Genomic DNA, 22780 nt, shown 5'->3' on the forward strand with positions numbered 1-22780 from the left:
TTACCTATTTTCTTGTTAGGCTAACTCTGTAATTTGAAAAACTAGTATTTCCTTTCATCTTCTTGCTAAAAGTAGATGGTGAAAATTTAACTCCTTTGAGATGGTTATTGGGTATGAATGGGAGAGTGTGCTTACCACTATAGATAAATGAGTTTTTTTTTTCTTCCCTAGAAAATGACGACTTATTTATGATGCCAAGAATTGTTAATGTGACATCATTGGCAACGGAGGGAGGTTTGGTAGATATGAGTGGCAGCAAATACCCCCATGAAGTTCCTGATGGCAAGCCACCTGACCACCTGAAAAACACTGTCAGGAGTGAGGATAACTCCTGTGAAGATTTGGGTAGAATCTCTTCCAGAGGCAACCATAGAGATGTCAGAATGGCGCTGGGTACCGCACAGGTTTATCTGTCACATAAAGATTCTGGTTTTCCACAAATAGTTGATGTTTCCAGTATGCAAGAAGCACAAGAATTCTTACCCAAAAAGATTTCTGGTGATACCAGGGGGAGTCAGCATAAATGGAAAGAGAGTGAATCAAGACGGGAGAGACTGAAGACAAAGGAGTCTCCATTTCATAAATTAAAGATGAAAGATCTCAAAGACTCAAGCATAGAGATGGAATTGAGAAAGGTAGCATCAGCTATAGAGGAAGCAGCATTGGATCCCAGTGAACTGCTAACTAGTATGGAAGATGAGGATGATACTGATGAGACACTGACATCTCTGCTCAATGAGATTGCCTTTCTTAATCAGCAGTTAAATGATGACTCTGTTAGCCTGGCTGAACTGCCTAGCTCTCTGGATACAGAGTTCCCAGGGGATGCTCGCCGGGCTTTTATCAGTAAGCTTCCTCCTGGGAACAGAGCAACTTTTCAGGTTGGCCACTTGGGAACTGCTTTGAAGGAATTGCCTGATGTGCAAGGGGAGAGTGACTCTGTCAGCCCCCTCCTCTTGCACTTGGAAGATGATGACTTTTCTGAGAATGAAAAGCAACTTGCAGAACCAGCCTCTGAACCAGATGTGCTTAAGATTGTCATTGACTCTGAGATAAAGGAGTCCCTCATTTCCCACAGAAAAGCGGGTGATGAAGGGAAGAGTACTTCTAGCATCCCTGCCGAGCCTGAAAGTGTGTCCTCACCCCCAATCCTACACATGAAGGGTGGCGTAGAAAACAACAGCACGGATACTTTGTGGAGGCCGATGCCAAAGTTGGCACCTCTAGGTTTAAAAGTAGCTAATACTTCCAGTGATACAGATGGTCAGAGTCTCAAGGTGATGCCTTGTTTGGCACCTGTAGCTGCCAAAGTTGGGTCAGTTGGACACAAAATGAACTTAACAGGGAATGATCAGGAATGCCGGGAGAGCAAGGTGATGCCTACATTGGCACCTGTTGTGGCCAAACTGGGCAACACTGGGGCCTCACCAAGTTCTGCAGGGAAATGAACTTAGTTGTCCTCAGGCAGAAGCCAGGCTGTGAGGGGAAACCTCCTTTCTCTGCAGGCACCTGTTTGTTTGTGTCATGGAACTGTGATCCTTGACTTTGAAATGTGGTGAATGATGGTAGAGAAAGGGGGTAGGGTGCTGACGTCCGTAAAAGAAATTAACTACTATGAAATTTTGATCATGTTAAAATGTGTTACCTCACTTGTGGTGCTGGGTCTCCTCATCCTCTCCAAGAAGATGTGATCCATTACTGAACACGAGGTGCCCCTCTTACCCAAGGAATTTGTAACAAGACTAGGTCCATAGTGGTTCCTAGTTCTTCCCTCCCAGAGTAAAAGCTGCTTGAGACTTAGGAGTTGCTATGGACTGAACCTTAGTTGATAGCTGTTGTTTTTAGTCTGAAGTCCAAGGAATGTGATGCACTTGTGCAAAGGGATCCAGAAGAGGTAGCTTTTAGTTGGTGTTTCAGAATAGGGGGAGAGAGGATGGGTACCATGGAATACCAAAGTGAAGGACTTAGTATCATTCAACAAAATTTTCTCTTCTTTCATATCCCAAGTAGCTTCCATTCCCTCACCTTTTCAATCAGGATTATAAATCTAAGCCTTCTGGTAAAGTAGGAATGCTTCTTAAAAAGCTTTTATTACTAAGGTAATCATTTTGAGATGTAAAAATTAACTAGTTCTCCCTAACTATGTTTGGGTGTTGAGAAGACCATTTCACGGTACCAAGGATTTCTACCTTGAATATATTTGTTGGAGGTAGACATACAGGGAGCCCTTCCCCTTTCACAAATCACAACACTCAAGAGATATGTAAAATGATAAGCATTCCCTCCCCATACCAGAGACAGTGGCCAAAACAAACAAACAAACAAACAAAAACTGTGGGGCTGGGTATTTCCCACATCAAACCAGCCTCCTGGTGCTTGGAGGTTTCATTCACTGTTACCTGCACAGGCTGTAAAAGAAAAGTCACAGTAGGCACTCTTTACCAGGGAAATAAGGCAGTATTTGAATCACAAGATATATTTTTTATTATCTGCTACCATGGATTCAATGATCTGTAGAGCTTTTTCACTCAGCTGTCAGGGTATGAAGGTCTGACAGCCTGTAAAGATAAAGATATTTATATTTTTGTATAGTTGTTTTCATAGATTTCTCAAAGGCTGAAGTTTTCAACCTAGAAGATGAGATTTGTATTGAGTATAGAAATGATGTTTCCTATCTAGTTTGTAAATAATCATGGTGCACTTGAGGGGTCTCTTGGAAACTCCTGGGGGCAAGAATCACTATTCTGAAAATGTATAGACTGGGATTTAGCTGCTGCATTTTGCCTTTCTTAAATAATTATATTTTGGAATGTAACCCCTGTTCTGTCTTCATTGACAGGATTTGCTTGTGTTGTGAAACAATAACACAAGAGCTTCCAGTGCCTGGGCTGTGCCTAGGCAGTGCTGTTTCTTCTACATCCCCTGCCTTCTTTATCCCAAATCCCACTCAGCATATCTTCAGAACCAGGTTGTGAAACCAACTTTGGAATGGTCCTAGCCAGTGAATTATTACCTCCGTGGTTGGTTCCCTTTCTAGTAACTCTGGTAATAAACAGATTGAAGAGGGTGGGAAAGTTTCCTCTGCGAATTGCACCGGGAACACATTCTTTGTTGGTTTTTTTATGCTACTTGCCTTTCTTGACCTTCTCATCAGCCTCCAGCCTTCCCACCTCTAAAGGTTACTGAAGGAGCTTGAAGTAGGTGATGAGCGCCACTCAGCTTGTCATTATCCCTCCCACTTCTCTTTACCCAGGAGATTTCATTCAATGCCTTAGCCAAGGAATCCAGCACCTGTCTTCCCTGCTAATAACTGTCCTTGGAGATGCTAGTAGTTTAATCCAGGTATAGCAGTTTCCCATTATTTCTTTGCTTGTCTTGTCCTCATGTTCCCTCCTGACTTTCCAAGGCTCTTAAAGCTTTTGAGGGTCAGCCAAGGAGCAGGCAAGTGAGCGAGTAATCCTCAGGAAAAGAAGGACCATTCTGCTTCTGAACACTGTTCCCTTTTTTAGAAGAAAATAGACAAATAGGTAGTATTCATTTCTTGATGGGAAGATATTTGACTGTTTATGGAAGATGTCCAGAAATAGAAATGAGAGATGATCCAGTGTGTTCAAGGAAGGCTGCAGATGTCATTATAAACACCCCCTCCCCCCCAATAATGGTGTTTGCAAGACCTCTTAGAACTAGGGAGTTGTTAGGGCTAATTTGAGGAGGGCTCAGTCTTGAAAACAATCCTGCAGTCTTGATAGAAATCTAAGTCTCCAAAAACTCCAACCCTTTAAACATTACCCCAGGAGAAACTGATCTATGAAAATTCATGTGTGACTATGAAAGATGTAGTTGAGTGAGGAGTTGAGGAATTGGGAGGATAGTGAGCTCTCACCCTAACTATAAGAAGCATGATCTCAGTAGACCAATAATTCGCCTTTTTATACACCTGTAAATAAATGGAATGTTTTTAAGAATATAATTATGTCAGATTTAGCTTTTTCTTTTATATATTAAATATATATCTTTCTTTTTCTGCTTTTGAAAAATGACTATTTTTTTAGAAACCTAAGAACAGAAGAAGTTTGGTCAGTGGGAGAATGTATAAACTTGAAATAAATCAGTTACAATAATTAAAGCAGGACTTGGTGTTGCTAGGTTTGTGCTGAGTTGTAATAGAGAATTCTGATGCTCTGAGACATCTGGGAGGGGTTCCACTGAAGGAGTTTAATCATAGGAATTCCTTACTGTTTTCAAAGTTTCTGACATGCCATTTGGGGGAGGTTTTTGGTATTCTAATCTTTGCAGCATGTTTTACATGGAGAATTTGAAATTTCATACAACTTGATGGCAAGTATTTGTCTCAAGAAGTCATTCTACAGTGAAGAATGACTAGCCGCCTAGTACCAGTGTGTGCAGGGTGTAACATACCTGTTACCCATAGTCTTAGTGGCTGAGGACAATAGATGTTCTTAAAGCAAGCTATAGGTTAACTAGTGTCACAGTTTACAAAAAAATTTATTAAAGGAGTCCCTTAGACATTAAACTACTCTAAGGTCACTAACAGATCAAGTCCAGTTATATAAACTTCATACATATTACTGTGTGTAATGTTTTTTCCCCAGAATTTGATGAGATACTTAACTACAGGCCTTTCTATAACAAGTTTGAAAACGTTTTGACCACAGAAGAAAGGCAGACAATCCATATATTATTTAGAGCAGGGTTTAGTAGTATAGATAGTTTTTTCCCCCTGATTATACTAGTTGAGATATTGGAATGATACCAGGTGAATTGAGAGGTAAATGCACTTTGAAGAGAGTCTGAAAAATGATGACCCTTATTCCTCACTCTAGATTAAAACAAAAAACAGTGCACAGAGGCACAAAGTAGGCACATTTTCAGATACTTTTGTAGAGAATGATTGATCAGAATAGATTTATTGCACAGAATTGTTGATTTTTAAGAAAATGTAAGGGCATCAGTACTTCATGTTGTGTTATCTCTTATGAAATTTTCCATGAACATGAATTGCTGGATGCAGGGAAAATTAAAGCTGAGGTATATAGACTTACTGCCATTTGGAGAAAAAGTAAAATGCTTTTTTGAAATTAAGTTAGAGGGAAATAATTTGATATATACAACTTTTGGACTGAGGCATAATTGTAGCATATTGTAGCATATGACTGAACTGCTCTACAAAGATGCTAAGTGCTGATTAATAGGGATGGAAGTGTGTGGAGGGTGAGAAGGCTAAACCGTGGGACGAGTTGAAATTTTGAGACAAATCTAAGCTCTACTAAATTCTGTCATTGTAAACTATGTTATTAGATTTTGTTAAATAAGAAAGCAGTCTTGGAAGCATTGCTTTGAGATCCACCCTGTTTCCAACTGCAAACATTGGTCTCAGCTGTCCCACAGTGCCTTGCATGTAAAGGTGCTCAATAAATATTTGAATTGATGAGCAACTGTTTACTTTAGCCTGTTAGTTTTCCAGGATCTTATAATTGCACCTATTTGTATGTTAAGCCTAGGGTAAATTTAAAAATCTGATCTAATTATGATCGTGAAAACAGACAATTGTATACACCTTTCCTAGACATGTGGAATTTTAGAATCTGACAACCATGTATACATATTGAGGACATAGACAAGTGAATAAAACGTGAAATAGCATATGAACAATGAAATACATGTGTAAGGGTCAGCTGCATTTTGGAGGGTGGGATAGCAATTATTTGAAGAAAAAGGAATAATGAGTCTGTTCACACTGGGCCTGGGATGATTATTTTCTGAGCCTACAAGCCTATTTCTCATGGTTACATAGCCTATTTCTACATGGTTACATATCCTAGACAGTAAGGTAGGACTCAATTGTGCAGAATTAAAAAATACGTGATGTTGATCCTAGACTGGAAGTATCCAGATTCTAGACTTAAGAAGTCTCTTCATTAATTACACTGTTCTCAGTTGGTTTTTGCCAGATTATTTCAGACAATGAAAGCAGGAGCTTGTATTGTTTCTGTAACTTCAGCTTCAGATGGGAGTAATTTGGAGAACATTTTTCTGAAGAGGATAAACCAAGTAGCTTTGGATAGGAAATGACCAATGACTTTCCTGGCCATGAGTGGTTAGGTAAGTGAGAAATGATCCAGATAGAATTAGGGACAACTCTAATGGGTGCAGGTGATTTGCCAGGGAATGCAGCACACAAGTAAGGACACCAGGTGGCACCCTTTATTAGCAGTGCTACATTGATCCTCCACGATCCCCTGCCTGCCGCCATGGTGGCAAAAATCAGACTAGCAAGGAGTAAAAGGAACCAGCCCCCTATTTCATACTATTATGGCTAATAACCCTGACCACCACCTCCAGATTTGAAAATGTGAAAATACCATATTTCATTACCTCTGTGATGCATGGTTGAAAGGAAGGAAAGGTCATGCCTCTGGTAGCTATTGCCAGCTGTTTTTCCAAGAAGTGACTTCCCTGATGTTTATGTCAACTTGTTAGCTTTACAGTTCTCACACAAGTATATACCTGTTTTGCCACTTGGCAGTAAAAGAGCCACTCACAGCAGTAGGTTTAAGAGTTTTTCCCTCTTGCTAACATCTCATCTCCCCCAGGGTTCCCCTAAGGATTTGGATCAGATGGGAGGCATATCGGTGTACTCTCTCTGGAGCCCAACTGTTGGAATAGGTTAACCTTTTTGTAAGGTAATTTCTCTAGCAACTAGGCAGAAAGGCACCTAGAAAACAAAGTTAGGTTGAAACACGTATTAAATAATAGGCAAAGGTATTTCTGTGCACGCTCTGCCATCCCCCCAACTTCTCTCCCCCACCCGTGAGCTAGAAAAACTCTTACTATTGAATCTGTTGCCAACAAGCTTGGCAGTGATCTCGTCAAAGCAACAGTACCAGGGACAAGGGTTCGTGAGTGTGTTTTGACAGGAACATGGAAAATGGCTGGAGCAACTGGTTAACTGGATGAGAACGAGATGGAACATTAGAGGCTAAAGAAAACATCAAACAAATGTCTCATCGGCACGTTGACCCGACTGCCCCCTTCCCGCCTAAAGCTCTATCCTAGGCTATCAGCTCCTTCCGCCTTCTTCCACCGCGGCCAATCAGGTTGCCTAGTTCAATACACTTCGTAGCGATCGACTTACTCATGAAGATCGTTTCCAGGCAGGTCAGTGCGCCCGGCAGGCGGGGAACAGAAATTATTCTAGCCACTTTAAATCCCAGCGCTTAGGAGCAGACTTTATGGCTGTACCCAGTCCTGTAACTATGAGCTAGAAGTTAGTTTCAGCTCTGGTCCCTCCGGCCTATTAAAAGCCAACCATAGTGCCGCTGGGGGCGTGGTTACCTATTCCTGTTAGGGTTCTGGGAAGTGCGCTTCTCTGGGGGGACCAGGCCTGATAATACCATAAAAGGCTTGGTTTTCTCAGTTCTGAAGCCGTGTTCTGACGACCTCCCTCTAGGATCCGTAGTCGCGACTGCATGGTGCGGAATCCGTGATTCCTGAGTGCCCAGTCCTCGGCTTCCTAGGCCCTTTCCTGGGCCCCGCCCCCGTGAGCCGTACTCGTCCACTCTGGGAACGCCCCCGTGCGTAGAGGCCGCGCCCCTTCGCCTCCGCTCCTCCTACCCAGCCGGTGGCTGAGCCCAGACGGTAGTTCGCGTTTTGAGCCGCTCGTGCCACCATAGCTGCTTCTGCCACTGCCGCAGCGGAGCTGAAATCGCTGAGCGCGATGCCTGAGGGCGCTGCGAGCCGGGCGGCCCTCGCGCCCGGGGGCTGGTGAGGCTGGGCCCGAGCGGGGGCGCTAGCGAGTAGCAGGGGCTTCTGAGGGAGCGGAAAGTGAAAGATCTAGGGCTCCCGTGGCGGCCTGTGAGCGAGCTCGGGAGGGTCGTGGGTGGGGGAGGGAGGCCCCCGTGGCAGAACGGGTTGCAGGGCCAAGACGAGCGCCGCCGCGCTGAGTGTCCCTGCGGTAGCCGGCGCAGGTGCTCGCGACCGCTGCGGGATTCCTTGGTAGCCTCGGTGTCCTCCTCCTTTAGACACTGCTGTTGCCATGAAAACAGCTGGGAATTAACGGGAATCGGACCAGCCACTCGCCCTTCTAGGGCCCATCTTATCCTTTCAATTGAACGCCTCTGGCAGGTGTGGGCCTGGCATTTCTTCGCAGCTCAGGCTTTTTAACGCCCCCTTTACCTGAGTCTGTCCTTAAGGCGTTTTAGGAAATCGCGCAGGGCTTGAAGGTGGGAATGAGGCTAAGGGAGAGGGCAGGTACCTAGAGGTAAGAGCTGCAGGCACTGCTAGGCAGAAGGTTAAGGTGGCCTCTACCATCTCAGGTCAGTGAGAGGGCATACTGGAAGGGCCTGTGGAGTGGGCAAGCTTTGCCGCTGTTGAGGCAAGTCCCAGGATTGGGCCAGGAGTTGTCCCAGGGGCTCCTCATCATGATGGCTGTGGAGGGGTCAACCATTACCAGCCGGATCAAGAACCTTCTGCGATCTCCGTCCATCAAATTACGCAGGAGTAAGGCAGGAAACCGGCGAGAGGACCTCAGCTCCAAGGTGAGTCCTAGTATTGGAAGCCAACCCTTCCCGTCCCTCCTCTTCTCTGCTCCATGTACGTCTTTTACCTTACTCTTTCTGGGGAAGGAGGAGAACTAGAAGCTCATGGTGGCTCTAAAGGACCATCTCTGCCTCTCAAGAAAGCAGTGATTTAGTTATAGGGTAAAGGGAATAGAGCCGCAGGGGTGAGCATTGCTGGGATTCATCCGCGAAAAGAGCATGAGGAAGGCAACATGAGGGTTCAGTTGTGGCCTCACTACAAACTAAGGCTGTGCTTGGGGAAGCCAGTTGATATGCTATGACTCAGTTTTCCTTCTTGGAAGAAAGTATTGGGACCACGTATCCTGTGAAGGGCTGAGTTACCACAAGTGTTAAGTGTCACAGCTGGGTTTATGTAAGACAGTGGTAGCAGAAATATGCTAAAACACCTAGTCAGAGGAATTGGCTTGGTAAATGCTCTTCCCTGGGGTCAAAACAAACTTACTTGTCTATTCAAGAGACCTGAATTAATTTAACTGTAGTTTCTTGGCTTTTTAGAAAAGGTAACATGCAAGGAGCCAAGTATCTGCCAGCCAAGCAAATTCTGATTTGCCCCTGGACATTGCTCATCTGATTCGCTATATCCCACCCTGCTGCAGAAGTTCTCCAGAAACCAAGTCCCCTTCCATCTCCTCACTTGTCTGAGTGGTGGTGTTTATGCTTTGTTCAATTTCGTAGAGCCCCACAAGTTTGGGAATACAAAAGCCGACTAAATGTATTTAATCCCTGAGGGTACGTGGGGCCTTGTTCCCACAGGATCAGATTAGACTTTTGTGTCGTATTAGCAGCCTGTAAACACAGTGGCCTTGTGTGGTTCAGGATTGCTACAGGGAGAGGCATTTGAGACAGCAGCATTTTATTGCCTTGCCTGCATCTCTTCAGAGATGAGTAAACCCAGTGAGGAATGATTTGGAATGCTAATGTACAGCATGGCAAAGTTCTGGGAGGACTTAGATCCCTGTCCCTTAGTGGAAGCTTACTTGGCTTTGGTCACAAATGACCACCTTTCCTGTATATTCTTTCAGCAGGAATCATAATTGGCCACAAGGTTCCATGGCTGTGGAGAGTGTGACTTTTCCAGGGGTCCTCATTGACCATTGTTCGTAATCTCCAAAGGCAGGAGAATGAACCTGAAACATAGACAACTGTCTTGGATTTGGCTCTGTTCCTTGTTTGTTGTGTTGGATCGATCATTCTTGGTGTTGGAGGCTCTCGAATTCCTGGCTGGTTACTTGTCAGTGACCCGCATTGTTAGAGCCATCTTCTTGTATCTTTGGCCTCTTTTTCTAACCCAGAATGATACAGGTAACAGAAAAGTATTGTGGAATTTTAGTCTTCAGCATTAGTCCATATTGTAATTTTGGTCTGGAATCCAGAAAGTATGGTCATCATTCTTTAAGATTTACCATGTCACTAATCATTAATACATTTGACAAATGTTTATTAAGTGCCGATTATGTGTAGAATCAGTGATGAATAAAACATTATCCTTGCCATCAAAGAGCTTGTGGCTAGTCAGACATGCAAACAAATAATTACAACATGATGTGGCTAAGTATAAAGGTGTTTATGGCAGTACAGGGCAGGGAACCTAAATCAGCTTAGGGGGTTTAGGAAAAAACCTTCACAGAGGAAGGGATGCTTGAACTGTGAGTTCTGAGACAAGAGAAGAGGAGAAGCTCTCCAGGAAAGCAGTGAAAACTGGAATCTTTGGCATCACCATTAAATGTCCCTGCTTCACATAGGAATTCAGTGCTTCAAACTGCTTTAAATGGCTTTGTTTGTCCTAGAGCTGTGAATGAAGGAAATACTTAGCTGAAGTTGAATGACCCTTGAGTAGTCTGACTGAGCTCGAGTGCTGGTACATATCTTTAGCACCCAAAAGTAGTAGCTCTGCCTTTGTGTGCCTCAGACCTTGCCTCTTGCAGATGCCCGACTCCATGCACTCTTTATTGAAGACTACCCGAGATGATTCTAAAAGCCTGCCTTGTGGTAACCAACATAAAACCTGGTGTATAGGGCTTTGTGTGCTGCTCTAATATGTGGTAGCTGTGCTAACAGTCATAAAGCTTGTGATTCATGGATAACTAACTCTGAAGCAAAATTTGAAGACCAAAGGACATATGCATTTTGTGGGGGTTGGGGGCAAAGAAGGAAGTGACAGAGGGCCTTTATGCAGCTCTTACCTCATATGGCCTGTTGCTTTGAATCATAACTGTTCCTTCTATCTAAAGTAGCCTTTTCACCAAATTCTCCACTTATTTTTAGATCCAACTCTATATTTACTGGAGCCACAGGGCCTTCTCAAACTAGCCCTACTACCTTGGAACCAGTCTCTAATCGTTGTTTTATGTATGTCTTCATTTTTTAAGGTCAGGGCCATGTTCTTTATTTCCTTTACATCACTGGGTTTAGTACAGTGTAAGGAATGATCTAAATACTAAATGAATAAATGGATGGGAAAAATTAAAATGTGTCAAAATAGTGGGGGTACATTCCAGAAGAAGAGCAAATGTTCAGGAGGAATTTGTGACTTCTTTAGAAATCAAAATTAGAAATAATAAAATGTTGAAAAGAAAAAAAGAAATAGAGACACATCCTATTTAGGTGTGAAGGGCATTAGAGAGAAAGAGAAGTACATATGTGCAGAAAGTAGTGCTCATTAAAAGCTTTTTAATTCAGAAGAGACCTAGTTAAAAATATGGTTAAAATATGGTTAAAAGCCAAAGTGAGAGCCAGTAGAGATGGGGATTTAAGTTATTAGAGAGAGTAGGTGAGAGCTAGGATTTCTATTAGACTTTCTCTAAGGGAAGGAAAGAAGTGTCTGCAGTGTTAACAGAGTTAGAGAAGAGTAATTTGAGGTTTTATGCCAGATCTGCTGAGTCTTGATGAAGTGGAACTCAAGGTTATCAGTTGTAAACACCCTACAATTTCAAATCCTGTGCAATTTTTCAATTCTTTCTCTCATTTTGGTTGAACTGTCATTTTCCTTAAGAAGTAAATATATTAAAAAAAAAAAAGAAGCAAATGTATGTGCTCTTGGTGGCTAACCCTCCCCCTCTTTTCTTAAACTTTCTGAAAGATTTTTATGTGGAAGGAGCTGAGTTGTTTTTCATTTTAACAAAGGACAGAAATGGACTGGAGCCAAGCAAGCAAGATTCAAGTTAGGGATACAAAAGCATTGCCTGTCCTGGAGGGTTGTTAGGTTTTGAAGAAGTGAGTAAGGGAGGTTTTGAAATCATCTTCCTTATTAATAGCCATTAGTCCAACCTGAGTTATACATTAATATATTATCCCTTTGAAAACAATGGGTGGCAAAGTAACTGCAGCTTTCTTCCGGTTCTCAGTTTTTATGAATATAAGTCTTATTTACTCTCTGTCCCCCCTCCCCCCCATTTCTTTCCTCAGTGTTTCTCCTGCCTGACTGTATGGTGGTGCTTTGAGCCTTTTAATATGTGGCAATGAGAAAAGTTTGTGTAGGTGAGTTTTGTAGAGAAGAAAAAACTGGCAATAATCTAATTTCAGCTTTTGCTTAGTGTTTGAGCCCAGATATTAGTATTGTGACTCTATACTCTGCTGATTTGGTAGAGGGAGATCATATTCATTTTCAAAGCATTTATAGATTACTGGATTTAGCTTGTTGGTGGTCAACTTGGGGAAATGGTCAGGAGAGCTTTAAGACATCAGAATACCTGTGCAGCTTCTAAAAAGTACCCATTTCTATGCCCCATCCTGTCTATATGGAATCAGAAGCTCGGGGGTAGGGTTTGTTATTTGTGTATCTATTAAGTTCCACCAGCAGCCCACTGTTGGATTATGAACCCCTGGCTTACATGCTAGGACCCTGACATCTGTTGACTTCATACCTAAGTCCTCATTGAGGCTACTTGAGAATATATGAAGCTATCTCAGTAACTATATGCTTCTCCTTGCGTCTTCACAAATCTCCAGTGTCTTTTGGACTGATTGTTCTGAAACTGCTGTATCAGGGATAGATCTGAGAGAAGTGCCCTGTTGTAGGGTCATTTGTAAGGAGTTGATCACCGACTTAATACAGATGGGCAGGAATTTCCCTTGGGGGCAGAAATAGGAAACTTTATGATAATCCCTGAGTCCTGGCCAGGTTTTTTTGGTATCAGTCAATTACCCACTCCCCTTGGGACTCATAGCAACCCAGAGTTTTTCATGTTTATTACACACTCTCTGGGTTCCCTGCCTAGAATAGATGACCGAGAGTAGAGGCCTCTGTGGCCAGCAGCCCTGCCCCTCACCTGTTTTTGTGAGTGAACTTGGGCAAGTTCTTGTTGCATTTTCTGCCTCCAGTATATTCTTCAGTTAAGTCTTGTGAAGTGCTGTGAGCTCCTCAGAACAGGTGGTGTACAGTGAAAAGAGTGAGGTGTCCTCCTGGTCGTGTTCCTTTGATCTCCATTTCCTTTTCCTTCCGGTGCCTGCAGCTGCCCTCAGCCTTCAAAGTAAGTGTCACTGGGGAGAGAGGATTCTTCTCTCCGCAATCAAGCACCCCTTGCTTTGCCATCTAAAATAGCCCAGCCTCTTCGGGCTCTCAGTTGTCTTGCAGAGCCTCCCCTCATCTACTTGGCCTCCTGCATTTCAGGATCTAACAGCACTACTACTTCCCAAATTTCTTTTCCCTCTCTCAGCTTGTGATTTAGGGCAAGTTTCCCCTGTTGGATCAGGTTGAATGACTGTCTTATTTCTTGCTGATATTTTTAATATCTTTGGGGCCATTGGTGTTTCTCTTGACTTCCCTCCCTCTTCTACTTGTTATCTGTGTGTTTTCATTTCTTTTTTTTTTTTTCCATTTATTTTTATTAGTTGGAGGCTAATTACTTTATATCATTACAGTAGTTTTTGTTATACATTGAAATGAGTTAGCCATGGATTTACATGTATTCCCCATTCCATTTCTTGACTAATGAGAAAACATTCATAGAAATGAGGCTTCAGCCTGAGCTCTGTACCCTCTCTATCAACCCCCTGAGTCTCAAGTTGGACTTGTGGCTGATATCACTGCCCCTTTGTTTGGAAAACAGTCCAGGGTTTGAAATTTGGGACTGTGTTTATTCACACGAAGCTTCTCTAGGAACATGGCTATCCCCCTGTTGTTCTCAGAGTATCTGTTGGTTTTTCCTTCATGTCCAGACTGCTGCGTTGGTAGGAAAAAAAGCTACAGTGTTTTCAGTAGGATTTGTTATATTATACATCACATTCCCACTGCTGCCAGCTAAGCCTCTCCTCTGGGCTCTGTTGTTTAATGCAGGACAGGGCCAGGTTTCTGTCAGCTTTCTTTTATAGTAATTCTCAGTAGAGATGTGGAGTGAGAGCTGCCCACCTCTTTGGAAGTTTACTGAATCAAATCCACATCATAGATTTTACTTTAGTTTCTCTTACCTCTTAAAAAAAAAAAGGAGGGATGGGGACGGCAAGAAATAAAGTGAGTGTGACAGACAGACTGGGCAGTGTAGATCCTTAAGGTTGGTGTTTTTGGTTGTTCAGATTTTCCAGATCTTGGTTTCCTTCCTCCTGACAGTTGTATCAGCAAGTCCACAGTGCTTCTCAGTTGGCCACAGCATTTTCCTCTGGTTTTGAAGGATGCGTCCAGAAGAAAGAGTTCATACTACAGTTATCTCCTCTTCGACTTCTGGGGAGAGAATTCTGCCCTCACTCATCTTATCACAGAATGTTTGTGATGTTCTGTGTATTGCTGCCCTAGTCTATAAAACGACATCTCTTCTTAGTTTAGATTTGTTAAGTTTATGCAGTTTATCTCTCCCCCTAAAGCTGGAATGGAGCTACACTTACTTTCCCTTCCCTGCCCCTACATTCATAGTTGAGATTTAAATATACCGGAAGATCTTGGAACAACACTTTGTGAAACCACATGGCTGTTTTTATTCTCCCCCCACCTCCACTTTGTCACATTCTCTTTTGGAGGAATCCTGAGAAGGAATTCCTCAGCCTCTTCTTGGTTTGAGCATTGCTTCTCACTCGTGCGGAGCTCACTGCAGTTTCTGACTTCCTGTCCTGCCTCTCCTTTGCTGTCTCTCTCCCTTTAGTGATGCCTCTGGCCATTTCCCTGTGAGTTTGGCTGACCCATTAAAGGTGCTTGCACTTAAAAACCTAAAAAATTGTGGGATAAATATTATTGAAAAGTTGATGAAATATAATAATATAGCCTTTTTATTGTGCACAATTATTAAATGATTGCTCATATAACCACCACCCAAGTCAAGCAACAGAATGCGGCCAAGGTGTTGGTACTTTATGAAGGATGTCATGCTAATGGTGTCATTAAGGTGAGATGAGGTTTTTGTCATATGTAATTAAGATGATTTTATTGTTAAAAATTAAAGTACCCGAGGACTTAATCTTGACTAGCTGTTCTTTTACTTTTCAAGTTTCTTTTTCCATCCAATATAGATTTGTGCCACTCCCCATTTCCAGGTAGTATGCTTTTTGGAACCACCCATTCCCAACTTTTGTTGTCCATGCTTCCTGTCTTTATTTTATAATAATAATACTAGAAATACTAATATTTGTAGTGGTAATAATGGCTAACTTTTATTGAGCTTTTTGCTGTGTACTGTACTAAGTATATACATACATTATTTAAGTTTCATACCACTCCACTGTAAATACTGTTACTATCTCCATTTTGAAATGAGGAAGCTGATGCTAAGAGAGGTGGTTATATATCCACTGGATGACTGAGCTGCAATTCACATCTTGGCTGTCTTAACTCCAAAGCCTGATCTTAATCTTTATCCTGTACTCCTCCCCGGGAATCTTCATGTGCGAAACATAACACTGAGCACAGAAATATGCCTAGTATTGCTGCAGCTAAGTGTGACATCTGTGATCAGCTTGGAAAAGAGCAGTACCTTAAAAAACGTACTTTTCCCCCAACATTCCCTGTAAAATTAGTTTAATTAACTTCTCAGACTGTTGTTTTAGAACCGTCATTCATTAACCCTTGTCCCTCTATGTCCTTGCTCCTCTTCCTACTCCCAACTCCAGATTTCCTGGACTGTATCCCAGTTTCTCATCCTGTGGTATCCTTAGAAAATGTACAGCTTGTGGGGTTCTGTGGGTCCATGAATGTCAAGATGACAGGGCACAGCTGTGTGGTTCCAGATGACCGTAAGCCACAAGCAGTTGCTGCTTCTCTCTCGGGGTTGGAGCGAGGTGGGGGAGTGAAGTGGAGACCAACAGATGCCTTGGTTTCGTGTGTGTGTGTGTGTGTGTGTGTGTGTGTGTGTAGGGGGAGTATCATGAGGCTTTAAACTGTTTTGTTCCTAGATGGCAGTTGATTGTGTAGCTTACTCTCCTGATGGCTTGCTAGGACTGCCTACCCCAGATCTCTCCCTCTCACCCCAGTTCTCCACCTCTGTTACCTTGTAACTGTCCATGTGCAAACTGACCTTGTCTTTGAAGCTTTGGAGAGTCACTGAGTTGAAATGCCTGTTTTCTGTGAAAGAAACTGAATCTAGAATATCCTGTGTCGGAGCTGACCTGGATGATGATAGTTGGGATTCAGTGAACATGAAAATGAGCAAAAACGACATCATTTGCCCACCTGATTCTGTTTGGCTGGGCAGGCTCCAGGTTTGCTAAGTTCCTTGAGCAAGTGCCTTGCCTCACTTGATGTAAAATTTGAATTATCTTGATTTATTTCCTCAAGTAGGCAACAGTGATAACATCAGGGGTGCAAAAGCATGGGATCTTAATGCATGCTTTTCTGCGGCTGGCCTAGTTAATCCTGAGGAGAGGAAGCCCCAAGCTACTTTGTGATCATGAAGGAGGAGTTGGGAGCATGCTCAGAAGCCTTGACTCTTGCCATCACTCAACTACTGCCTGGAGAAAAGCAAGCAGCTGCTTGTCAGGATTTAGCATGCAGCAGGCAGGCTGCGGGCTTGCTTGCCTCTGGGACCCTGACACTATTGGTCAGCTTCTAGCTGGAAAAATACAGTATCTTTGCACAGCATGATGGTTTTCATATGACATAATAACCTGCTGCTGACTTTTCTAAACATGGCCTTTCTCCTTAGGATGTCCTTCTTTCCCCAGGCTGCTTTGGTCTCCCTTCTGAGGCCACCATGCCACTGTGGTAGAGACTTTCCCTCCTAGCAAACCCTGAAATGGCTAGTGAACAGGGCTTACAGGAGTTAAGATATAGACAAGTTAACAGGTGGGGGCAAGAGGCCAGTGGCCTTGTTGAAATGCAAGCTGAGATTCAGACCCACCCCAAGACTCTGCAGTACCACCAGGCTCCCAAGTGATGCCCACCATACTTGCAGTAGCATGCTGGGAGTGGGTGTGGGTTTGGGGGGTTGGTGGTAGAGCGTAGTGGGGGCTGGTGGGACAGCTTCCTCACTTCTGAGGGCACTGATTTCTCTCTCATTTGTAAAACTGGAATACTTACAGCTTCCTCCCAGGGCTGTTGTGAGGATTAAATGAGGTTTAATGAACGTGAAAGCACATTATAAAAGCTAAATAAGGTTACAGCTATTACGGGGTTGCTAGTATTATCAGGGTCTATAGATTTCTAGAATATCCAGGAATTTGTTTCTGATTTGCTGGCCAGATACTCTTTCAAGTTTCCATTTGTGAGAAGTCTTTTTTTGCAGGTTCAACGTCTGTTCCAACATCAAATCATCCTCCCTTGCACCTTTATGTTGTGTCCTTTTCCTTGCCAATGTTAACTTGTACCAACCATGCTTTAACTAAGGACCAAAAAGACTGGCTTAGCAAATATTCTTTTTGATACTAACTACTGTGTAATTTATTTCAGGGCTATGGATATGTTTTTTGGGAATGAAAAAACATCAAACTAGTGAACTGGGAGTGGGGAGAGTCCTAATTTACTGTGTCTGATTGAAGATCACTGGAGTAATAAGCATGCTTATAACAGCAATAGCATCTATAGAAACAAATAGTAATTTTTTCTTCTTTGGGAGCTAATTCATTTATGTTGGGAAATAACTTCGGAAATGAATTAGTCTTAGAGCTTCCTTTCAAGCTAAGAATTTAAAGGCAGAGTGAAAATGCATCAGTTTTATGACCTATTGTTTTGAATTTCTAATATGGGGCAAGAGTGAAATAACCTGTTTAAATAATTTTTGCTTAAAGAAAATATATATGAACATGGTGGGAAACAAGTGCGCTCATACCCTTCCACTGTCGGTGAAAGCAGAGACTGACCTAACTGTTTTCTTAAAGGACAGTTTGGTAATATCCATTAGAAGGAAAACTTACATACTCATTTCTTGATCTAGCAGCTATAGTTCTGGGATTTTATTCTATGCAAACATTCACACCACACAAAAGTATATATAGCTGAATTTTTTGTTGTTAGGGAACATTATTCACAGTAGTAAAATCTTTGAAGTAACCATCAATAGGGGATTGATGTACATCCATAAAATGAAATACCTTGTATTTGCTGAAAAAAATGAGGTCCATCTATATACACTGACATGAGAGAGTATATAAAACCTATTATGTGACAAAAAGCAAACTGTGCAACAGTTTTTATGTTAATGATTATTTATATTTTGTTAAAACATGTATGTTAGTATGTGCATAGAAAAAATTGTGTGGCTATGGATACCAAATTGTTGTTAAAATTGGTTACCTCAGGGAGGGAGAGTAGATTATGGTGGACATTCACTATCTACATTTCTATATTTCTGTAATGTTGGAATTTTTTTACAATGAGTCTGTGTTATTTTTGTAAGTAGAAAAAAACAATAAAGATAAAAGTCTCTCCAATTTAAACGTGTATTTCATACTTAAATCTAAAATGTTTAAATTTAAAAATCTGTATACTCATTTTATGCACAAATGTTGGAAAATATATCTGGTATAATAAACTTTGGTTTTTTAAAATGTTAATAATAAGATACAAAAATATCTTTCCACAAATTCATCATTAATTTCTTGAATTTGAGATAATCCATTTCTGATATCTTTAAAAATATTTCCTTGGTTAGTTTTGGTAAACAAAATATCTTTTTATACTTTCTGAAATTATGTGCTTTCTAAAAAGATTTTTTTTTTACCTATTATAGAGAAACATAAAGAAGAAAACAGTCCATTCATAATTCTAACATCCAGAATAACTACTCATAGCTACATCCATTTCTGATTAAAAAGGACAGGTAAAGCTCTTTTTAAATAATAGTTGTTACTTTTATTAAGCAAAAAGTAAATCTTTTTTGGACTTGTTAATTATAATTTAAGTCAGATTTATGAAGAGCCATGCCATGCATGTATTTACTGAAGTCAGGGGTAACAGTGTTTTGTTTGTAATCATTCAAGGCACATGGATTATTCCATTTAGTCCTTCCCCACTCTTTCTGGAAAGGCACCAAAATCCTGTTTCTGGCTCCAACTTCTAGGATTGATTGTGATAGGTGGGGGATTCTCTAGGAGGTTAAAGAATTTACTAAGTAAAATGAACTAAAGAATATTCACAAATATTTTTAAAGTACTAAAAGTGGATTCAGGGAATTCTCTGATGGTTCAGTGGTTACAGCTCCATGCTTTCACTGCCACAGGCATGGGTTCAATCCTTGGTTGGAGAACTAAGATCCCACAAGCCACATGGCGCAGCCAGCCAAAATAAATAAAAAGTAAAAATGGATTCAACAAATACACTCTATTAAACATTGTGCCCTGTGCTATAAGCATAGAGTTGTATGAGACACATCTTTGCCTTCTAGGAGATTATGGAGTAGTAGGAGAGAGAAGACATATCCATAAAGAACTTCTGTACAAGGTACTAAGTAACATATGCTATGTAAGTGATGAAAATTAAGTGCTGCTCTGAGAATCCCAAGGAGGGAGGAGTCACTTCTGGCCAGGGTGAACACAGAAAGAATCACAGGGGATGTGATATTTGAGCCGGTTCTTAAAGGAAGGGTAGGGTTTCAGTGTGGGGTGGTGGAAGGGAAGGGCATTCCAGGCAGAAGAATATAAACTAAAGCCCTGGGGCTCCTTTCCAGAATAATGAGTAATCCAGATTGACAAATGCACATGATTCATATGGTGAGTAGAAGGAAATAGAATTAGAATGATAGGACCCATTGATAGATGGGTTCTAGGCTAAGACACTATAATTTGTTTAGTTGGCATTAGGGAGTCATTGGCTCAGAAGGTAAAGAATCTGCCTGCAGTGTGGGAGACCTGGGTTTGATCCCTGTGTTGGGAAGATCCCCTGGAGGAGGGAATGGCAACCAACTCCAGTATTCTTGCCTGGAGAATCCCCATGAATACTAGAGAAGCCTGTAGGGCTACAGTCCATGGGGTCACAGAGAGTTGGACAGGACTGAGCAGCTAAGCACAGCCCAGCACAAGGAGTCATTGAAGGCTTCCCTGGCGACTCAGCAGGTGAAGGATCTGCCTGCCATGCAGAAGACCCCACTTCAATTCCTGGGTTAGGAAGGTCCTCTGGGGAAGGGGTAGGGTACCCACCCCAGTATATTTGGGCTTCCCTGCTGGCTTAGACGGTAAAGAATCCACCGGCAGTGCTTGGGGTTGCAAAGAGACAGACACAATGGAGAGACTAAGCACAGCACAAGGAGTCACTGAACATTTTTGAGAAGAGTAGGGACGTGATCACAGCTGTACTACGGAAGGATTATTCTGATGGGTTGGGGAGGAGAGGGCAGGGTCTGCAGTTAGGAGATTGATTAGAAAGCCATTGCCATACCCAGGAATGTGGTGCTGAAGGCCTCAACCAGGGTGTTGGTGTTAGCAATGGAAAGGAAAGTGTTAGTTGCTCAGTCATGACTCTTTTGTGACCCCCATGGACTGTAACCCACCAGGCTCCTCTGTCCATGGAATTCTCAAGGCAAGAATACTGGAGTGGGTTGCCATTCCCTTCTCCAGGGAATCTTCCCAATCCAGGAATTGAACCCAGGTCTCCTTAATTGCAGGTGGATTCTTTACTGTTTGGGTCACCAAGGAAGGCTAGTGGAAAGAAAGTGAGCATTTTATAGAGAATAACACATTGAAGAGACCTTCCTTCTTCGAGGAGAGTCCCATGGTACAAGTTGGCGTGATTGCAGGGACACTGAGCGTCCTCTCCACTCCATATGTTCCAGAACACGCAATCACCTTGCACGGTTAGTCCAGATAAAGAGCAGTTAGTACTGTCCCTTGTTACAAAGTTTGGAAACCAAGAGATTAAGAAAGCTCAGGGATGCAGAGATGGTGAATGAAGAATCAGACCCTTCTTGATCAAATTTTTTAGGTCATAAGGCTTTGTTTGTTTGTGGTTCTGGTATCGTTATAGCAAGGACTGACCTTGGCGAGGAAAAAAAATTTTTTTTTCCCTTTATTCTGGTTGCTTAAATTGAGATGTCTCCTATCCTTGCCTTTCTGATAACTGGAAGGTAAAGGGAGGGTAGGAATACTGCCCTGTACCAGGCACTGTGTTATTCAAGCTGTTCTTTGAAATTGGCTATTGGTTATATTATACTTGAATCGTTTGGCTAGAGGCCCCTCATTCCCTCTCTTCTGGTCTGAGGTCTGATACCATCCTTAGCTCCTCCTCTATCTGCACATGAAAATGCTACTGACGCTGTCATTGTCCGTTTCCTTGGAAATAGGTGTCAGCTGTCCACGCTGTAGGTTCTAGTGCCAGCTGGACATGGGTGAGCTCTGACCACGTTGGGTACTCTGACATTGGAAGACCCTCTGTTACTCTTTTCTCTGCAACCATCTCAGAGAGGAGAGGTCAGAACCCATTTTTAGACCCAGTTACATTACTGATAAGGGCTGCTACTTTAAAAACACAAACATTAACACAGGCAGGAGAGGACCCTGTTGCCTCTCTGCTTCCGCCTGCGCCCTTGGCCTCTGTCTTGGTGCCCAGACCTGCACCCTCTGCCTCCACGACGGCCGGGTGACTTCCTTGTGTGCTCTTTCAGAAGTGGCAACATTTTGGTGCTTTGGGAGAACCTGAGCTCCCTCCTTGGTCACCATGGTTTCTGAAACCAGACAGACCTATGTTTGAATCCTGGTTCCTCCATTCACTAATTACCTGACTCCTTTATCTCTGAGATGGAGATAATACTAGTCCTCCATCAAGTTGTCAAGTGTACTAAATGAGATGATCTTGCAAAGTGTTTTAACACAGTTCTTGGCACAGAGTACACATTCAGTAGATGGTATCTAGTATAGTCGTAGATCCTCTTTCTGCCCAAGACCCTTTGCAACCCATGAATCCAGATATTCTTAAGAATAAAACTACTGGGAATGTTGTTTTCTCCCTAGTCCCAGGAGGAGGGGTTGAAATTTGGAAATAAAAAGGCAAAATGCTTTCATTGAGTAGTTCCCTACCTGATCAATCACTAGACCCTCCTAGAGAGCTTTAATGTGCAACTTCACCCCGACCCTACCCTCCCATAGCTGTTGATGAGGAATCTTGCAGAGGCAGGGCCTGGGTAAAAGGTGGGGACTGCTTTGTGAACAAAATTTAGTAAGCCCTCTGAGTAATTTTACTGACGGGGCAAAATTGGGAACCTCTGTTCTCTAGTCCCCAGGGCTTATTGGCTAAAGGATTTCTAAGGTCACCTCTTCTCAAACAGTGGCAGACTCATCTTCCTTAGTTGCTGAGGGTGTTTTAATCCCAGCACTGTAGAATTGGCTCAATTCCAACTAATCTTGAACTCTAGTGAGGGGACTGGGTTTTTCTGTCATAGTGGAAGTTATTCGTCTCAGAGACTTCATGGCACAGACAGTAGAACTGGAAATTGTCCATATGGGGTAGAGACCAGGAGCAGAGTGGAGAGGCAAGGTTTATTCTACAGTCTTGGAGTGGCCATTGTGTCTCTTCCTGCCTCTCACCAGCTGGCCCTTTGCATTCTGAACAAAGAAGAGTGAGTGAGCTTGGGCCTGATACCTGCTTTCCCCTTCCCCCTCCCAGGGCTGGTCAGTGGGTCTTTGCCCAGCTGGCTAAGTCCCTGCGCAAAGCCTCCTGGCCTGGAACTTTCTTTGTGGCTTTTGTACAAGTGGCAATTCTCAGAATCTGATGGAGAATCTGCTTTGTGAGATTAGAGTGTAGTGTGTGGGCAAGAGACAGGCATAGTTATTCTTAACCTGCAGGAAGGGAGGGAAAGGCGGAGAGGGCTCTGCCTCTGACAGGTCTGTGACATGCT

The 22780-nt window shown here is 42.6% G+C and overlaps 2 protein-coding genes across 11 annotated transcripts in view; both read left to right on the forward strand.

Moving 5' to 3' along the window:
• The window catches only part of MGA (MAX dimerization protein MGA), a 147674-nt gene extending 143704 nt beyond the window's left edge, over positions 1 to 3970 (forward strand). For all 9 annotated transcript variants that reach the window (XM_070469042.1, XM_070469041.1, XM_070469040.1 and 6 more), the window contains one exon: positions 172 to 3970. In XM_070469042.1, coding sequence (XP_070325143.1) covers positions 172 to 1448 — 1277 coding nt within the window. In that variant the 3' untranslated portion in view covers positions 1449 to 3970. The remainder of the gene's footprint in view (positions 1 to 171) is intronic.
• Positions 3971 to 5551: 1581 nt separating this feature from the next.
• The window catches only part of MAPKBP1 (mitogen-activated protein kinase binding protein 1), a 53111-nt gene continuing 35882 nt past the window's right edge, over positions 5552 to 22780 (forward strand). For both annotated transcript variants that reach the window (XM_070469060.1, XM_070469061.1), the window contains exons 1-2: positions 5552 to 7785; positions 8337 to 8558. In XM_070469060.1, the coding sequence (XP_070325161.1) occupies positions 8442 to 8558 (117 nt within the window). In that variant the 5' untranslated portion in view covers positions 5552 to 7785; positions 8337 to 8441. The remainder of the gene's footprint in view (positions 7786 to 8336; positions 8559 to 22780) is intronic.

This window comes from Odocoileus virginianus, chromosome 6 (genome assembly GCF_023699985.2).
Source record: "Odocoileus virginianus isolate 20LAN1187 ecotype Illinois chromosome 6, Ovbor_1.2, whole genome shotgun sequence".
NCBI classification, from domain to species: domain Eukaryota; kingdom Metazoa; phylum Chordata; class Mammalia; order Artiodactyla; family Cervidae; genus Odocoileus; species Odocoileus virginianus.